We start from the raw sequence: 16,745 nt of genomic DNA, 5'->3' as shown, positions 1-16,745 counted from the left end.
TTCTGTAATAGGCAGTTTTTGTTATTGACTGAAAAGTGATAATTGCCATTGAAAGAATTGTAAAGAGATTTTCTAATTTTGGTATGTGTATAGGGGACACTGATGGCATCAATATGCATCATTCCAATTTTCAATCAGATGTCTGTGGTACATGCAATTTCACTAAAACTAAAGTGGTTATGACGTGTATTGGCACATTGTATACAATACACTACAAATTGATGCTATCAGTGTCCCCGATAACACATAAAAATGTAAAGAAAACCAATCTCTTTAAGATTATAAATAGTTGCATCAATTGGTGTGACGTGGAGATATATTTAAAAGAATTTTCCCGAAATGAATTGAAAGATTCTATTTATTGTCCATAGATAAATCACAAATTCTATTCAAAAACACAATTTTAATATTGGAACATTTAATTGCACGCAAAAGTTTGTGATGGTTATTCCAATTACAAACAAAATCATCTTTCAACATTACATACAGAAGAAAATTCATCCGGAAATGACGCTTGCCATTTAAAGGAGAAATAAAATTGTATCCTTTGAATATTTGAGCTCAATATTCAATTGATATAATTATATTTAAATATATTAAGTAAAAATATTAAATCAATTAATATATTATTAATACCAACTCAGTCCCGGTTGGTTTAATTTATTGTGTATATAAAATTTCGCCTTGAAAATCAAATTAACATTGCTTAATCAAAATTCTGAACACTGACATTTTGGTTCATGACGTAACGTCACGTGGTAGAAAAATAGCCAAAATGTACAAAAAGTACAAAAGGAAATATCCTAATGGATAACTAGAAAAAGATTTTGGAACATTTCGATGATGACATATTACGAACATATAGTTATTGTATAGAGATTTAACGGTCTTATTTAGGGGCATGCGTCACTTCCTGTTTGGACTATACAGCACACAGATAGGATAGTTCTTCTCTCGCCACCCATAACACACAGAAACCGCTATTTAATATGATAAAGGAACTGAAGCATCACTCTTGTAAATTAATTCACATCCAATTGTATATATATAATATAAACCTGAGCCACACAAATATAGTGCATAGAAATGGAAGATATATATACAAATTGTATATATTCAAATTACTGACCTACAAAAGGATAACAAACAAAAATGTAACAAATAAAGACGGCATACAATTTTAATACAAAATGAATATATCATTTGTAAATATAACACAGACAATCACAGATAAATTAGCACCGTTCATAAAAATATATTGCTATATATATACTGAATTAATGGGTATCGTTTATAAACATCATCTGCAGCATAATATCAATAACTTAAAGAGGTTTTCTTAAAAAAGATATGTGTATCGGAAAACTGATTGTACCATTGTACCATTCCAATTTTCAGTTAGGTGTCTGTTCCTGTAATTATCAAATATTATGAAAAATTAATCCTATGTGTCTTAAAACTATTGATATGATTCGATAGTGACGTTATAAAATGTTTGGTTTTAGTGGATATGCAGGAACCACAGACTACTCCTGATTGAAAATTGGAATGATGCAAATTGATGCTATTAGTGTCCCCGATTCACATAAAATATATAGAAAACCTCTTTACATAGCTTTAAATCAGTTTTCAGAGAGCATGTTTAGGAATGAGACAGGTACCTTTATATCAAATTATTCTTATTGATTACACCACTATGATCCAAGCGTTTAGGTAATGTTGCGAAAGCATAGGAAGAGGTTTGTAGGTGTAATTCTAATGAGAGAATAATGCTTGTGTAGTTAGTTAAGCAATTTGAATACCTAAGTATACATGGTGTTTAATAATAAAAACAACTGACTCAGGCCCCTTGAAAATGTCATGATAGTTTTAATTTTAACCAACTATACTAAGAGAAGTAATCCTACTATGGTGTTGTCTGACAAGGTCTTTGATGAAGGCATTCCATCTTTGTTCCCAGGATTGAAATGCATTGGTTTTCTCTGCGTTCGTCATAGCGCTATACCTAAAATAAACATTTAAAACCTTTTCAAAAACTATGTTTGACCAGATATTAAGAATGAGTCAGGATTTCATTTGGCAATAGAAAGTTTCCAACGAGATTTCTGAATTAATTTAGAAAGAGATCCTATTTGAATTAATGGAGTTGGTCCATGTCGTTCGGGAAAAAATTGGGCAAAGGGACACAATCCTCAGCTCTGTCAAATTTTGGGAATTATGATGATATTTAGATGCGGAGGTATAAGCGTCTAAATAGTCGTTTCCTGTACAGACGATTTTTTCTCGTATGACTTCCATGTGGCCTGTATTTGAGATAAGATCGCGCTCACGTAGTGATAAAATAAGCGGTGCCATGGTTCCTCCGACACTCCGACAAAACATTTTAGACTTGATATTCGTGAATTGAAAAGCACACCCGAAGAAACGAAACAATTAATAAATCATTTTTCAACATCTATCGTATGTCATTTGACAGCAAATGTTTAGCTATCCCGCTGTAACGAGTTTCAACGTGAATAAAATGTTATTTTTTTTTTATAAATTTTACTTGTGAGTTGAGATTTTGTCGGCGACTGCATTTTCGAATTTACCATTGGAATGTGGATTTCATATTTCCGCAGAATTGTATTTCATAAACACTGGTCCTCATATCGATCAATAGTCGATTAGATAGATTAGCTTGATAGCTAAAACAGGTGTAGACAAGTAGGACATTTCACTGACATTTTACCAACGGTTAATCATAACACCGCAGTTTATTCAAAATGGCATCACCCATAGACATTTCATGAGATTCTTGGTCTGATCTATCAGATGATAAAGCAAATATTTTGACAACCGTGTCCCTGTAACAAATACAATCAACCTCTCCAGATTGCTTTTAAGGAACACGCTTTGTAACATATTTTCAGATAATAGGAACATAACCGCAATACTTACTGTATGGAGTTATATGCTAACTGTTTTAATATGGCGATTCCTTCATCGGCACCACACATACCCATAAAAGCCATGTAAAAATCATGTGATAAGGGTTTTGCTCCCCATACAGCGGGGTCGTCCGAGCTTACCACTACAGGGAACTTTTTAGTCATCAGTATTGCCCCGGGATGGTTTCTGATGTCATCGACTAACTTAAGGACCTGGAAGGGAAGTACCATTTTATTTCATAATTATACCCATTATCTCCTGTTATCTAGAGCTAGAGAATGTATTTTACAGGAAATAGTCAATTGTTCAAGCTCTTCTTCAGCAATCTTGAGGTCCAATTTACGAACCATTAACAATAATGCTCTTTCGTCTATTCACACCTTAAAGGATTACGTGAAAGGAACTTGAATCTTTTTGCAAGGGCCAGGGATATTAGCCCGATTGCCTATATGATGATCGAAAAGTGTTATCGCCTTTTTAGGCCGCGCTGCCCGAAAATTTATATACATTGTACGAAGTGTAACGTCACTGACGTTAAAGAAAATCCATTTATAATTTTACCTGATTTGAAATTGGGTTTAATTCCACTGCTATTCCCCTCTTTTCAACCATGTTTTTAATGTAAGGGTGTTTAGTGAGGGCAAACCCATGTCCAATTCTGGTTGTATTTAGTAACAGAGCATCGACTAAGTTATAGTCAACTATCGTATCTTGCCATTCTGAAAATAAGATCATAAATCATTAGGCGACCATCAATAGTAATATGTTGCCAACTTAAATTCGGCAGGATCTTTTGACCATGGGTGAAGAAGTTTCAGCCATTTGGACATTAAACATGCTATCTATATGCTTCCCTTGAGATGGGTATTTGATTCAGGGAGTCGTATATAAAATACATGTATACCAAATAATATCATTAGCTATATGGACTCGAGACCTAGTCGTAGACTGGTCCGTAACAAGGCAAAAACAATGTTGTCTTTTAAGTCAGATATGTCTGCCATCGCAACGCTTTCAGTAGATCACATTTACAACATTTACCGTACACATAAAATAATTAATATATTTAGCGGATATCATATTTATTTTTTTCAATTTTTAAACAAAATTTATCATTTGTTAAATTGTCTCGTTTGACTTGTCAAAGTTACGGCACTGGTAGAGTGGCTATCAGACGTGAACTGCTCACAGCCATCACACATCATTTATGGGAATCAATGGTTTCAGAACTCAAGATTAATTTCAGAGACCTTTATGTCCATCAGCCTTATTGGCGTATCGCTAACACACTCCTTTGTGTCATACAAACCTAATGCTTAACGTACCAAGCAGATTTATTCTGATGTCGGTTTTTTCGGTTGTGTCAGTGTTAAAGTTAAATGGAGATATAACTCTTTAAAGCACTGACCAAGCAAAATCTATTCATTTGAAATTACTGATTAGTTTAGTTTAGTTAGACATATGGAGAGAATTTTGATCGTGACTTTTGAACAGCAGGAAGGACACATGTGTACGATTACTGGTATCAATTAATATATTTTTAGAACATAGATAGACTTACTTGTTTCTCCGCTATGGAAGAAGTAGGGTAGATTAACAGGTGGTGATTGTTGAGAAGGATATAACAGAGCGTCTAGATAATACAATAGAGGTTTTCCTAAACCTTCTTGTCCCACAAGATCGAATCCTACCACAAAATCTTTATATTTCTGAATTAGGGACATCGCTGTTTTTACATCTTTTAAAATATCGGGTTTTGGAAAGAATCTGAAAAAGAAAAGGTTTGAGAATGATGATTCATTAATCCACGGAATATGGACTGAAAATGAGGAAGAAATCTAAGAATTGTTAATTGTGTATAGCTAGACCCCCTGGGACGTTGCCAGGTAATTATCTGGGATGGTAATTGCCAAAATTTGCAAAACCAAGCGAGCAAAATAAATAGAGAACTGCTAACTGTTTGTGATAAAATCATAATTTTTGAGCTTCCATTCCATTAATTTGCATGACGCTAAAATATAAAATTTATTATGACTAGGATGAACCCTGGTTTGATTTACCAAAGTTAGAACACGTACCTGATTCCAGAATATATCAGTTTCACTCCCAGAAAATCTGGGTTCTGTTGGATGAATTCTTTTGCTATAGTTCGATAAGCATTGACAATCCATTCAGGAGACTTGACACTTCCGTCCAATTCATAGATCTGGAAAATCAACATGGTATGATAGCAACAAATTAATGGTTTGGGTTGGAGTTTTACATCCTACTTCTGTTGTTAGATCATAGAGACGGGAATGTCATAGAGTTCACAAAAGGGAGACTTTTACCATGGTAGAGGTATTCATTTATTTATTCTTGCCAACTGTTGAAGTATATTTAACATAAAGTGAAAAATATGGTAAAATATAGCGTGCCAGAGATAAAAGGTGCCAAATCGTGGATTTCTCTCATTGCAAATAAATTTGTTTGTCTCAAATCTCAAATAAGGAGACTCTTCGTTTTTATTCAAGTTTGGAAAAACATAAAGGACCTTTTTTACGTCAAATATTTGAATATTACAGATACATATTTCTGGATTGGGAACTTTAAACGAACTTACTGGAGATAATGTAACTCTTAATTCTACACACTGTACATTGTCTTGGTAGAATTCACTCAATGCTCGGCGGAAGTAATCTTGAAATACTGGAACATATTGGAAAGCACCATTGAGTAGCGAGAAATAATCATTGAATTTCTGCCAAACGTCGTCCACTGTTTTATACACGTCGTCTGGATTGTCCACTATTATGGATAAATTTTTGTACAATCTGAAAGATAAATATATTTTTACTTTATTGCCGGGATTTACAAAATTGTTCACAAGCTGAAACAGCCATGAGTTATACGACAGTTTATTGATCTCTATATACAAAATTGATGGGTTGTCTTCATTTGAAGACCAAATGTAAAGCAAAACAGGACATTGATATTACTTCTTCACAATGTAAAGCTAGTGCGAACTGAATCTCATGTCTTGACTGTAATAGCCAATTTCCTCGTATCACGTAAGTTTGTAAATACAGAGAAATTTGATTGGAAGGTATGTAAGAAACTGAGAACCTTCGATTACAAGCACAGCAAAATTGTTGATAATCTTTCAGTAGAGGGCTCCACATGATTGTACTCGTAAGCGTACAGTCCAGTCAAATCTTTGCAGTTACAAACTTCCTTCAATTATGTTTTTATAAACTACAGTACAATAATGCACACGTCACACTCGCGACCCATCCCATAGACAGAGAAACCTAAATTGGAGAAGGGTGGTTGCATCCATGACAGATGTACACAATCTTCATAATGTCACGTTATTATACGTCTTATACCTTGACTGCAATAGCCAATTTTCTACAGTCACACAAGTTGGTAAATGCAGCGATGTGATTGGATTGTATGAATACAGCTAATCAATCATAACAGCTTGACATTGTGAATCAATGTATAAGACAGAGTTCGTGATAGTTTGACATTATGAAGATGGTGTACAGCTAAAATTGCATTATTTCCTTCATATTCATTAATAGGGTATAATGAGATCATTAATTACTTGAAATCCTGGGCGAATTCCAATGAGAAAAGTCATAATAGAAAACTTACTCTTCATCAAAAACTTTGGCATCACCCGATCTTTTTCTGACTGCAGATATCAACTCCCAATAACAATCTAAAAACCCAAAGACAAACAATCTTCTTACCAAAAATGCACTATGGTTATGAACTGGAGTTTTGCGTCCAACTGTTCTGCACTTATAACAGGGCTTATATAAAGTGGTGATTCTACAGGACCCCATTGGCAATTTTGGGCAATATCGTGGCAATGACCTACTATTTTTATAATTCACTGTCGAGGGAAATCACGGGACCGAGGTCTTTTTTTTTTATCCAATCCGGACGACTATGACAGCCTCTCCGTCTCAGAATTAATTGTTCAGCCGATGCGACCATTTCCAAATCCAGGCGATCTGTATTACTGACAGGGTTTAATACAATTCGATAGTAAATTTTGGTAAACAAACACACGTAAAGGTTAGTCCTGCTACAAAGTATGACATCATAATCGCAATTGCCATTCAAACCATACAATGACTGCCATGGTGCGTCTCCTTGGTCTATTGAAAAGAAATCATAATTTACCTGGGTTAGCCGGTGCCTTGGAGTAAAAATGAAGACTAGGTTTCCCAGACACAGAATTAAAACAAATATAAAGATTGTCTCTGTATGTGACGTTCTGGATGAACCAATCTAAACTTGCCACACTTGAATCGTGAATATGTAAGGCACAGCCTGAAATTGAAATGAAATGGAGTTTTACGTTCTACTTTTCTACACATGATTGGTCTAATGAAGACTGTCATGCGGTTTCCGTACCATCTTCTTCATGAACTTCATCTGATACCTTTGACTGTAATAGACATCTTTCTTTTGTCACGGAAATTCGTAAATGCAGAGATTTGTTTGGATTGTACAATATCAAATACAGCCATTCAGAGTCCTAGACAGAAAGTCGTTCTGTTAATCCAAGAATAATTGCTACTTTAGTCAAGGTATAAGGCGAAATTGAGATTTTTGCCAGAAAAACTTGCTTTTGCTTGCGAGGGGGGCTGCTGCCCCATCTGTTCCCTACTTAGGCTCCGCCACTGACACAGCTTGTAAATCAAACAATTAGAAGACAGAACCCCTTCAAGACGAAAAATACTAGTAATACTAAATAATAATAACAATAATTTTATTTTGGCAACCAATTGAGACAAAAGTCTAATTTTCAATAGGTACATGAGAGCAGGATCAAAAGTTAAGATTGACGTTATTGTAAACGATTAAGGAAACATTACGTTATGATAACAAACACAATGAAAAATGAATAGGTGTAAATACTGAACATTGTGCCAGATCGGGATATATATAGTGTATTATGTCAATAAAAAGGCTTAAATATGATTTATTTATAGATATTATGTCCCTGGAATCCAATTTATAATCATTCCCCAATAATATAAGGGTCTGATATATAGAGTCAACAAGCACCCTTCGTCAATAATAACTAGCAGGGGTAGGATACGGAGTCAGCAAGTTTCAAACTGACTAACCTCAGTCATTAATTTAATAACTATCAGAGGTAATTTCACATTCCGGCCTCGAATGACCTGGATAGTGGCTTTTAAGACAATGACTACTATTTCACATAGCAATTACGTAATAGGCGAGAGACTTGTGTCATAACTGTATTATCATGTTTTACAGCATATGGCTAATCGATTAACCCATATGTTAAATCTCTAGAGAATGGGCCATTATATAATTAATTGTGTTAATCGATATATCATCGACTGGCAGCTGAAAATGGATAGCAAGCTGTGACATCTTGAAGAATCTGATTTAGTCGACTCGAAAATCGCAGTTGCCACCAATTCTTCGCATTCCGTCTCTAGCAAAAATCGAATTCGGTAACTCAGTTGATTGCATGGGCGTTGCGACCTTAATCATTGACATATGATTATTCGCATATATTTAATAAAAGCATATCAATTTATGAAGGGTATTTTTCTCTTTTGCAGTATCAAAATGAAGTTCAAAAAAGACTTCAATAATCTATCTATCTATCTTATTGTGAAGGTAGCGCAATAGCCTGTTATCTCTTTTAAAACCTAATACAGAAAATCCTCGACAGAAAGTCTGTAAACAATAAGTCGTAATGTGTCGAGAGCTGTAATTGGTCGTATACTCTAGCGTACAATCCAATCGAAACACTGTATTATAAGATACAAGAACGGTGGCTATTGTAAGTCAAGGTAATAGACGCAGTTCAAAATAGCTGGACATGATATAAATGTAGGGCGAATAGGGCCGATTTCAACAACCTGAACGTCTACTGCACTGAAGTTACTCTGAACAAATAAATAAACGAAAAATGACACAATTTTTTTTTCTCATACCATACATGTCAACATCAGTCCATAAAAAGGAACTGAATCATAACGGATGAGATGCGCTTGGTTACATACTAGCATGTCACTAAGTATTATAACATAATTTATTATATTGTGGCAATATGACAGTAGTACTAAATCGTACGTTGTAATTCGTTTCCGTAGGAGAGGCAAAGTACATTATATATGCATTACTTCATCTTATGAAGTCGGGAATAAACGAGGTACGATGTCGGTCTGTCATCATGTAATTAAAATTAGATTAAAATTTCGTTTCTTCGCAGAAGAATCCCCAACCACAGACACCCCCCCCCCCCCCCCAATGCTACTTATTGTGTGACAATATTTGTTAATTGTTGCCGATTGTCTCCTATGACAAATTTTTCTATAAACTAAGTAGTAGACTTACCTTTCGGCATTTTCTCGATCATCTGGAAAACGAGCGATTTATCGATGAATTTCTTGGATTGGAAGAAATTTTGAGCTGGTGGATAAAACGAGTTATTGACTCTGGCATTGAAATAGTCGTTTTTCTTCGCTCCCAGGAATATATTGTTAACTATCTTTTCATCATCTGTTAAATTCCAATGACTTCCTATTCGCATGTCCATTTCTTTTTGGACGATGGCATCACGCTGTCGTTGATAGCTTGCAGGCACACATACACAATAATTCCATTGCCATACTGTTAGAAATACTATAAATAGCCCTTTAGTCATTTCAATCCAATTTAAAATCTATATTATCCAGTTACATAGGCTTACGCCTTTTGATAAGAAATGATCGTAGATATTATATTCAACGTAGTTGAACACTCAGTACTGATAAAGGTTTTTTTGTTATGAACTCTGACCTTGAATATATTAGCAGAACGAAACAGTTTCATTGGATCTGAAGTAGATCAATAATATCTTGAAATATAAATAGACCTGACGCAGTTATACGGAAATAACCGAGGAAAACCGATGTTTAGTAGTCTCTATTTTCCAAATCACTTTGTCAACAGCGGACAGAAAAAAACTGGGTGTCAGAGTCTAGAGTGTAGATGAATACATTACTGTTAAATATTGTTGTTACAGGCCATTTGATTAGATGACCCAGTTTAATAACAACCAATAAAGGGCGGCGTAACAGAAAATTAAGGCAAGAAAATGACAGATATCAACAACGAACAACGTGGCATCTATTTTGGATCCAAAAGAAAAGTGAAGAATGTCTAGGAACGCATAAATTTGCATGAAACACGCCTGGGAAGTGAAGTAAGTATAGTTTTGAATAAGTTCTCTGCATTGTCATGTTGCAGAGCTCATTTTACAGTTCTTTATATTGTGCTCCTATACATTCAATTGCGTAATTAGAAAATTATTTGGTACCGAAGTTCCTGATTTTGCTGACTGGCTATTTTTAGAACATCTTGTATGTTGTTTCTCAGAGAGATGAGTAAATGGTCAAAAGGTCCATAAAGCTATGTTTTTAACATTTAATGCATTGTTCCAAGCCATAATCATAATATATGAAATATGATAGAACCCACTGGCACTGTATAAGTGTAGGTTAAATTTATATTCATGCTTTTTGGTAAGCATTTTTTTTAGCAAGATAAGAGGGATAGGGAGGTAAGCCAATATCTTTGCATGTAGGCTTAGTAATACTAAGTGATTCAAACAACATTTATGCCATTTGGCTTACTTAACTGGTAGACTATGACATTTTGCAATAGTGACCTAACAATCTTTTATCCCAGGCCAAGGCAATGACTGGCCTAGTATTTCGGTTACTACTATTATAAGTCTATAAATATTTTTTTTCAGGGTTGATTTGGCCCAAGAGCAAGTCCCAATACTAAGCATTTCCATTTTGTTGCTTTCAGATTAAAGAATACCAAAATAAACATACACAATGTCGGGAATTTATCAGTCAGTTAAGTCTTGTATTTTTAAGGTAAGAATTTTATCAATCCTTTGCCATATAAGTAGCTATGAATGGAATCGAAGACCAGCTTTTCTGCAGCAGGCAACGTATCATCATGCAGTATGCAAAGAGGGAAATATTACCTGAACAGTAGGGCTGCAACGATTCACTGATGAATCGATGAGCCAAGACTCTTTCCTTCTTATCGATGCATTGCGTTGGATAAAAATAATCGTGATGTTTCGGCACAATTAATTCTAAGCCCCCTTTAATAACAAATGACTCAGTATCCTTGTGTGTATAAGAAATTGTGTCATGTTTTCATTTTTCAAGTATCATTTTCACATCACATTTCCTTATTTCTAAATGTTCTCAAGTAATTTCACAAATTTCAACTTTTTTTTCTCTTTCCTTCTCTAATAAATGAATCGCGATAATTATTGCAATAAATCGTATCGCTGGATGAGTATCGTATAGTGTATCGAATCGCAGCTTCAAGAATTGTTGCAGCCCTACTGGATAGTTGCATTATTAGGCTCATGTGCGATTTCCATGTTGGGGGATCTAAAATATGCACATCCTGTAGCGCACAGGGCCTTTGTTTTTTTGTCCTACCCAGAAGTACTTCTTCAAAAAGGGAAACTTTTTTTTTAGAGATTCAGCTTTTAGAGTAACTATTTACACAACTGTAGGACTATCTTGTTGATAATATTGTTAATAGGGAATAAAAAAATGATCAGAATTGCATTTAATAGTACTGTAACAAGGTTTTCTTAACTTTTTATGTGTAGCAGATTCATTAATTCTTGCTATTTGCATCATTCCAAAATTTCGGGCAGATTTATTTTACGAATGCTCAACGATATTGACATTACTTCTGCAAAATCTTATTATCAATTTAAGCAGCTTTTGGAGAAAGCTATGTTTTAAAATATTAGTTTTAGTGGAATTGCAAGTTTGATTTAAAATTGGATTGGTCCTAATTGATGCTGTCAGTATCCTTTTAAAGGGGCATTCCACATTTTTTGTAGGTTCGCAATTTTATTTTTTTTTCAAATTTGTGAAAACTATACACCAAAATCTAGAGTTTAAATTTTTAATTGGTTAAGGCTGACTGCCTTAAGTTATCTATAGTAAGATATGAATCATAATGTATTATGATTGTGTAATACAGGCTTACCTGATCTATCTTTATACAAGTTGGGTTATTTTGACATTGAAACTATTTATAGGCTACATTAAATTCATCATCAAATAGACTTTCTCTAAAATACTTTAAAGAGATTGTTAAGAGGTTTTCTAAAGAAAATTATGTGTATTGGGGACACTGATAGCATCAATTTGCATCATTCCAATTTTCAATCAGACATCTGTGGTTCCTGAAATTCAACTAAAACTTAGCATTTCGATGACATTACCAATTGTGAAGGGCCTTAAATCATACAAGCATATTTGCACTTAGCGAAGTCATGAATCACTTATTTGTCATGGAATTGCTGGAACTATAGATTGAAAATTGGAATGGGGCAAAATGGAGCTATCAGTTTTTCCGATATACATAAATTTTTTATCTAAGCCAATCAATCACAGCTCAACATCGAAATTTGAGCCTTCAAATACATGTGTGTCCATCCGCATTTTAAAGACCAGTCATCTCTTTTTTTGAGACAAAAAGGTTAACTTATAGAAACTTTATAAAAGGTTTAGATTTTGTATCAATCGGACTGTCTCTTTGATATTTCTTATATTTCTTTGCAGACACCATCAACAGAAAAAACAGAAGTGATACGAAGTCCTGATGATATTAAAGAAACAGATGGAAATTCATCTTTAATGGCTGACAAAAAGACTGATGAAGTAAATGGTGAGTTTTGATGAAATTGTTCCGAAATTTCTTGGTAGTTTTGCAAAAGTTCTTTCCTGAAATAATATCTTACGAAGTTTAAGTTGAATTTTATAAAACCCAATGCCTGTTTATACCCTGTTTATATAAATTTAGCATATAGATATCTATTGTAACATTCAAGATATTGAGTTACCATGCAGTTAAAGTTATAAAAATCAAGGATATCTAGTTACCATCTGAATACATTATTTGATAAGAGATATTATCTTTCAAACAATTTCTAGTAAATATCTACAAGCTGCTACCAGGCTATAAATATAAGTATAAAATGATTTTTTGCCCAATAAACTATAGAAACAATGGGTTTAATGAGTTACTAGGTCACTGAAAAGGTTACAAAATATTTAAGGTATAAGGTTTTATACGAGAAACTCTCTTATAGAAGCACTGGCCTAGATCCCAAGTAGGGACTGTGAATTTCAGCATTGGAATACATCAATTTGGTAGAAAATTACCTTCTTCTGGAGAGATTTACAAGATAAACAAATAATTCAGAAATTCAAAGCAATTGTTACAGGGAGTTAATGAAAGGGGATCTAATCTACCATGGACAAGAACATTACTCAGATTTTTTTTTTTGTAAGCAGTCATCTAACATTTAGTATAGATGTTAGGGAATTCGTCCTGAAGTTCTTTATAAAAGCGTTATAGAGCGGTATTAAATTCAGATTTCTTTACTTTCCCTTTGTTTCAAATTCCAGATCCTACCACTCAGCCTGGTATATTATGGAGAATGTCTAGTGGGGTGTATAACACTGCATCAGGAGCTGTTGGAATGGGGGTAGGAGGGGTTAAATGGGTAGCAGGCAAAACATACGATGCCGGATCCGCAGTGTATAGCAAAGCTCCATCAAATCCTTTACGGAAAAAGAAAGACAAGAATGAATGAGGCGAAAATTATGGGACCAATTTTGAGATTAGATTTTTGAGTTCTTAACTATGAAATTGGACAGTTGGAGAAATAGACTCAACTGGTGTTTCTTTTAAGACACATGTATTTACAAGTATTCAAACATGTTAATATTGCATTCTGTTTTGTTTGAAAATCACAATAATAATTTTAACATGATTGCTGAGTTGTCTACTGTATAAGCCATCAAAACAGGACAACACAATAAACAGCACTTCAAAGTGATTTTTTTTGCGGATCTCAAAGAAATATTTTAAATTACCAGTTGTTTTGGTTATTGTGAACTGATTTCATTGTATGAAAAAAAAGACGTTAGGATTGTATTTATAGTTGTCTGTAGTGTATACCTGTCTGAAACAGAAGTTATCTCCCTTTAGTGTGCCAATTTCTGAGACATTATTCAGATCTGGACTTTTGAAATTCTCAATTAAGGACTTTACAATTCACAATGGACTTCTGGATTCCACTAAGGTACTCTGGAATTTATAGAGGTATTCTGGAATTCTCAAAGGATCTCTGGAATTCTCTAAGGACTTTTAGACTTCGTAAGTGATGTTTTTACAAGAACACAGAGTGCCTCTTTTATGTTTGTGTGAATCAACTAAATGCTTTGGGAAAATGGCTGCAAATGAAGAGAATATGATGATAAGAAACTGCTGATAAATTAATAACAATCTATAGCGTGTATTTTTTATTTTCACTGATTATAAAATCGAAATTAAAGTTTAGAAAAGATATTTGTACGCATTTCAGTCCTGTGAGCCAAGTTAAACACAAGCAGTCCATTTTATTATTGGGTATAATAGATAGAAATTAGAAACATAAAAGCTAGAATATTATGTTCTTCACTACTTACACTACCTAAAAAGTAAATGGACTGTATAAGTTAATATCTATTGGGCTTGAATATGCACACATATCTTTGCTTGACTATAGAAAGATCTTCTGTTATATAATAATTGTGCTAAATCCTATCTTGATAACATTTGTTATTGTTATTGCTTAGCAAAATTTTAAGAAATGATTATTTGTTATTCACAATTTAATTTGGTTTTTCTGACATTAATTTGTATATGATTTAAGGAACCATTTTCATCCAAAATAGTATCAAATGAAATTATTTTTATTTTCTAGACTGCCAAAATAAAATACTCTTTTGAATTTCATTGTATAATTCTAGTCAGATATTTTGTTTTATTTGCTTGCATTTTAAGCTGATTTTTATTTTAATGATTTGACTTTTTTCTTGGTCACAACATTATGGGAACATATATGACTAAGCCAGCTCATCAACTGAATATATGGGCTAACATTATGGATCATAATTACTTTAAGCCTGCTTAACTTTGTCTTTGATAAAACTCTGTTCAATTGTTTTAAGAAAATATCCTCCATACTTACATTGTAATATCTCAGTCAGTGATTGTCTTTGATTATGATATGTTTAACAGTTTTAAGAAAATAACCCCCATACTTACATTATAATATCTCAGACAGTGATTGTATTTGATTATGATATGTTTAACAGTTTTAAGAAAATAACCCCCATACTTACATTATAATATCTCAGACAGTGATTGTATTTGAATATTATGTTTAACAGTTTTAAGAAAATAACTCCTATACTTACATAGTTATATCTCAGTTAATGATTGTCTTTGATTATAATATGTTAATCTGTTTTAAGAAAATAACCCCCATACTTACATTGTAATATCTCAGTCAGTGATTGTCTTTGATTATGATATGTTTAACAGTTTTAAGAAAATAACCCCCATACTTACATTATAATATCTCAGACAGTGATTGTATTTGAATATTATGTTTAACAGTTTTAAGAAAATAACTCCTATACTTACATAGTTGTATCTCAGTTAGTGATTGTCTTTGATTATAATATGTTAATCTGTTTTAAGAAAATAACCCCCATACTTACATTATAATATCTCAGACAGTGATTGTATTTGAATATTACGTTTAACAGTTTTAAGAAAATAACCCCCATACTTACATTATAATATCTCAGACAGTGATTGTATTTGAATATTACGTTTAACAGTTTTAAGAAAATAACCCCCATACTTACATTATAATATCTCAGACAGTGATTGTCTTTGATTATAATATGTTTAATCTGTTTTAAGAAAATAACCTCCATACTTACATAGTTATATCTCAGTCAGTGATTGTCTTTGATTATAGTATGTTAATCTGTTTTAAGAAAATAACCCCCATACTTACATAGTTATATCTCAGTTAGTGATTGTCTTTGATTATAATATGTTTAATCTGTTTTAAGAAAATAACCCCCATACTTACATAGTTATATCTCAGTCAATGATTGTCTTTGATTATAATATGTTAATCTGTTTTAAGAAAATAACCCCCATACTTACATAGTTATATCTCAGTCAATGATTGTCTTTGATTATAGTATGTTAATCTGTTTTAAGAACATAGCCTCAATTCTTATATATAGTTATGTCACACCCATCTTTAACATTAAAGATTTTTTTCATAAATGTATTAGGGATTTGGGCTTTCAGGATTGTTCACCTAATAAGATTTCAGTACATTTTATGTGAGTAAGTTTTTTGCATAGTCTAAACCACTAAGAGTAGGGGTAACAGAAAATGAGCTTTATCAGCCAAAGTGCTGTCATTTTGACTTCCCTGTAAATACACCCACTTGCCCTTCCCACCTCCCCCTGTGGTAAGAATAGTGATCAGTATTATGTCTCAGCCACCTAAACAGTTCCTTTTAGTATTATCTCTTTGGTTATAAATTGGCAGTATTTTATGTTTTGTTCAATATATTATATTTTATTGATGTTAAATATGGAACGATGATGAAATTGTAAATAAAATATCTTTGCTTATATGTGTTTCTTATATCTGTGCTTTAAACTCGGAGTGTGTACTGATTTTCTTTACTGGGAGTATGTATTAATTCACTTAACTTGGGAGTACGTGCCGATTTACTTAACTTGGGAGTATGTACTAATTCACTTAACTGAGAGTATGTACTGATTTACTTAACTTGGGAGTATGTATTAATTCACTTTACTGAGAGTATGTGCTGATTTACTTAACTTGGGAGTAGTATGTGCTGATTTACT

The 16,745-nt window shown here is 33.2% G+C and overlaps 2 protein-coding genes across 2 annotated transcripts; one reads left to right on the top strand and one right to left on the bottom strand.

Annotated features, from left to right (window-relative positions):
- Nucleotides 1-609: 609 nt before the first annotated feature.
- On the bottom strand, nucleotides 610-9,619 carry LOTGIDRAFT_215090 (hypothetical protein; the record flags this gene model as incomplete). Its single annotated transcript, XM_009055717.1, has 9 exons — nucleotides 610-2,005; nucleotides 2,941-3,143; nucleotides 3,493-3,650; nucleotides 4,493-4,698; nucleotides 5,004-5,137; nucleotides 5,534-5,744; nucleotides 6,571-6,637; nucleotides 7,108-7,257; nucleotides 9,310-9,619. 9 exons carry the CDS (start codon nucleotides 9,617-9,619, stop codon nucleotides 1,876-1,878), a joined length of 1,569 nt encoding a protein of 522 aa, XP_009053965.1. The 3' UTR covers nucleotides 610-1,875.
- A 1,180-nt stretch (nucleotides 9,620-10,799) lies between these two features.
- LOTGIDRAFT_160606 (hypothetical protein) lies at nucleotides 10,800-13,606 on the top strand (the record flags this gene model as incomplete). The annotated part of the gene is made up of 3 exons (XM_009055716.1): nucleotides 10,800-10,841; nucleotides 12,570-12,675; nucleotides 13,419-13,606. The coding sequence occupies 3 exons, from the start codon at nucleotides 10,800-10,802 to the stop codon at nucleotides 13,604-13,606; spliced, it is 336 nt and encodes a 111-aa protein (XP_009053964.1).
- Nucleotides 13,607-16,745: the final 3,139 nt, after the last annotated feature.

The sequence above is a fragment of the Lottia gigantea genome (assembly GCF_000327385.1).
Source record: "Lottia gigantea unplaced genomic scaffold LOTGIsca_25, whole genome shotgun sequence".
NCBI lineage: Eukaryota > Metazoa > Mollusca > Gastropoda > Lottiidae > Lottia > Lottia gigantea.
Note: the sequence above shows the minus strand (reverse complement) of the source record. Positions and strands in the feature narration are given on the sequence as shown.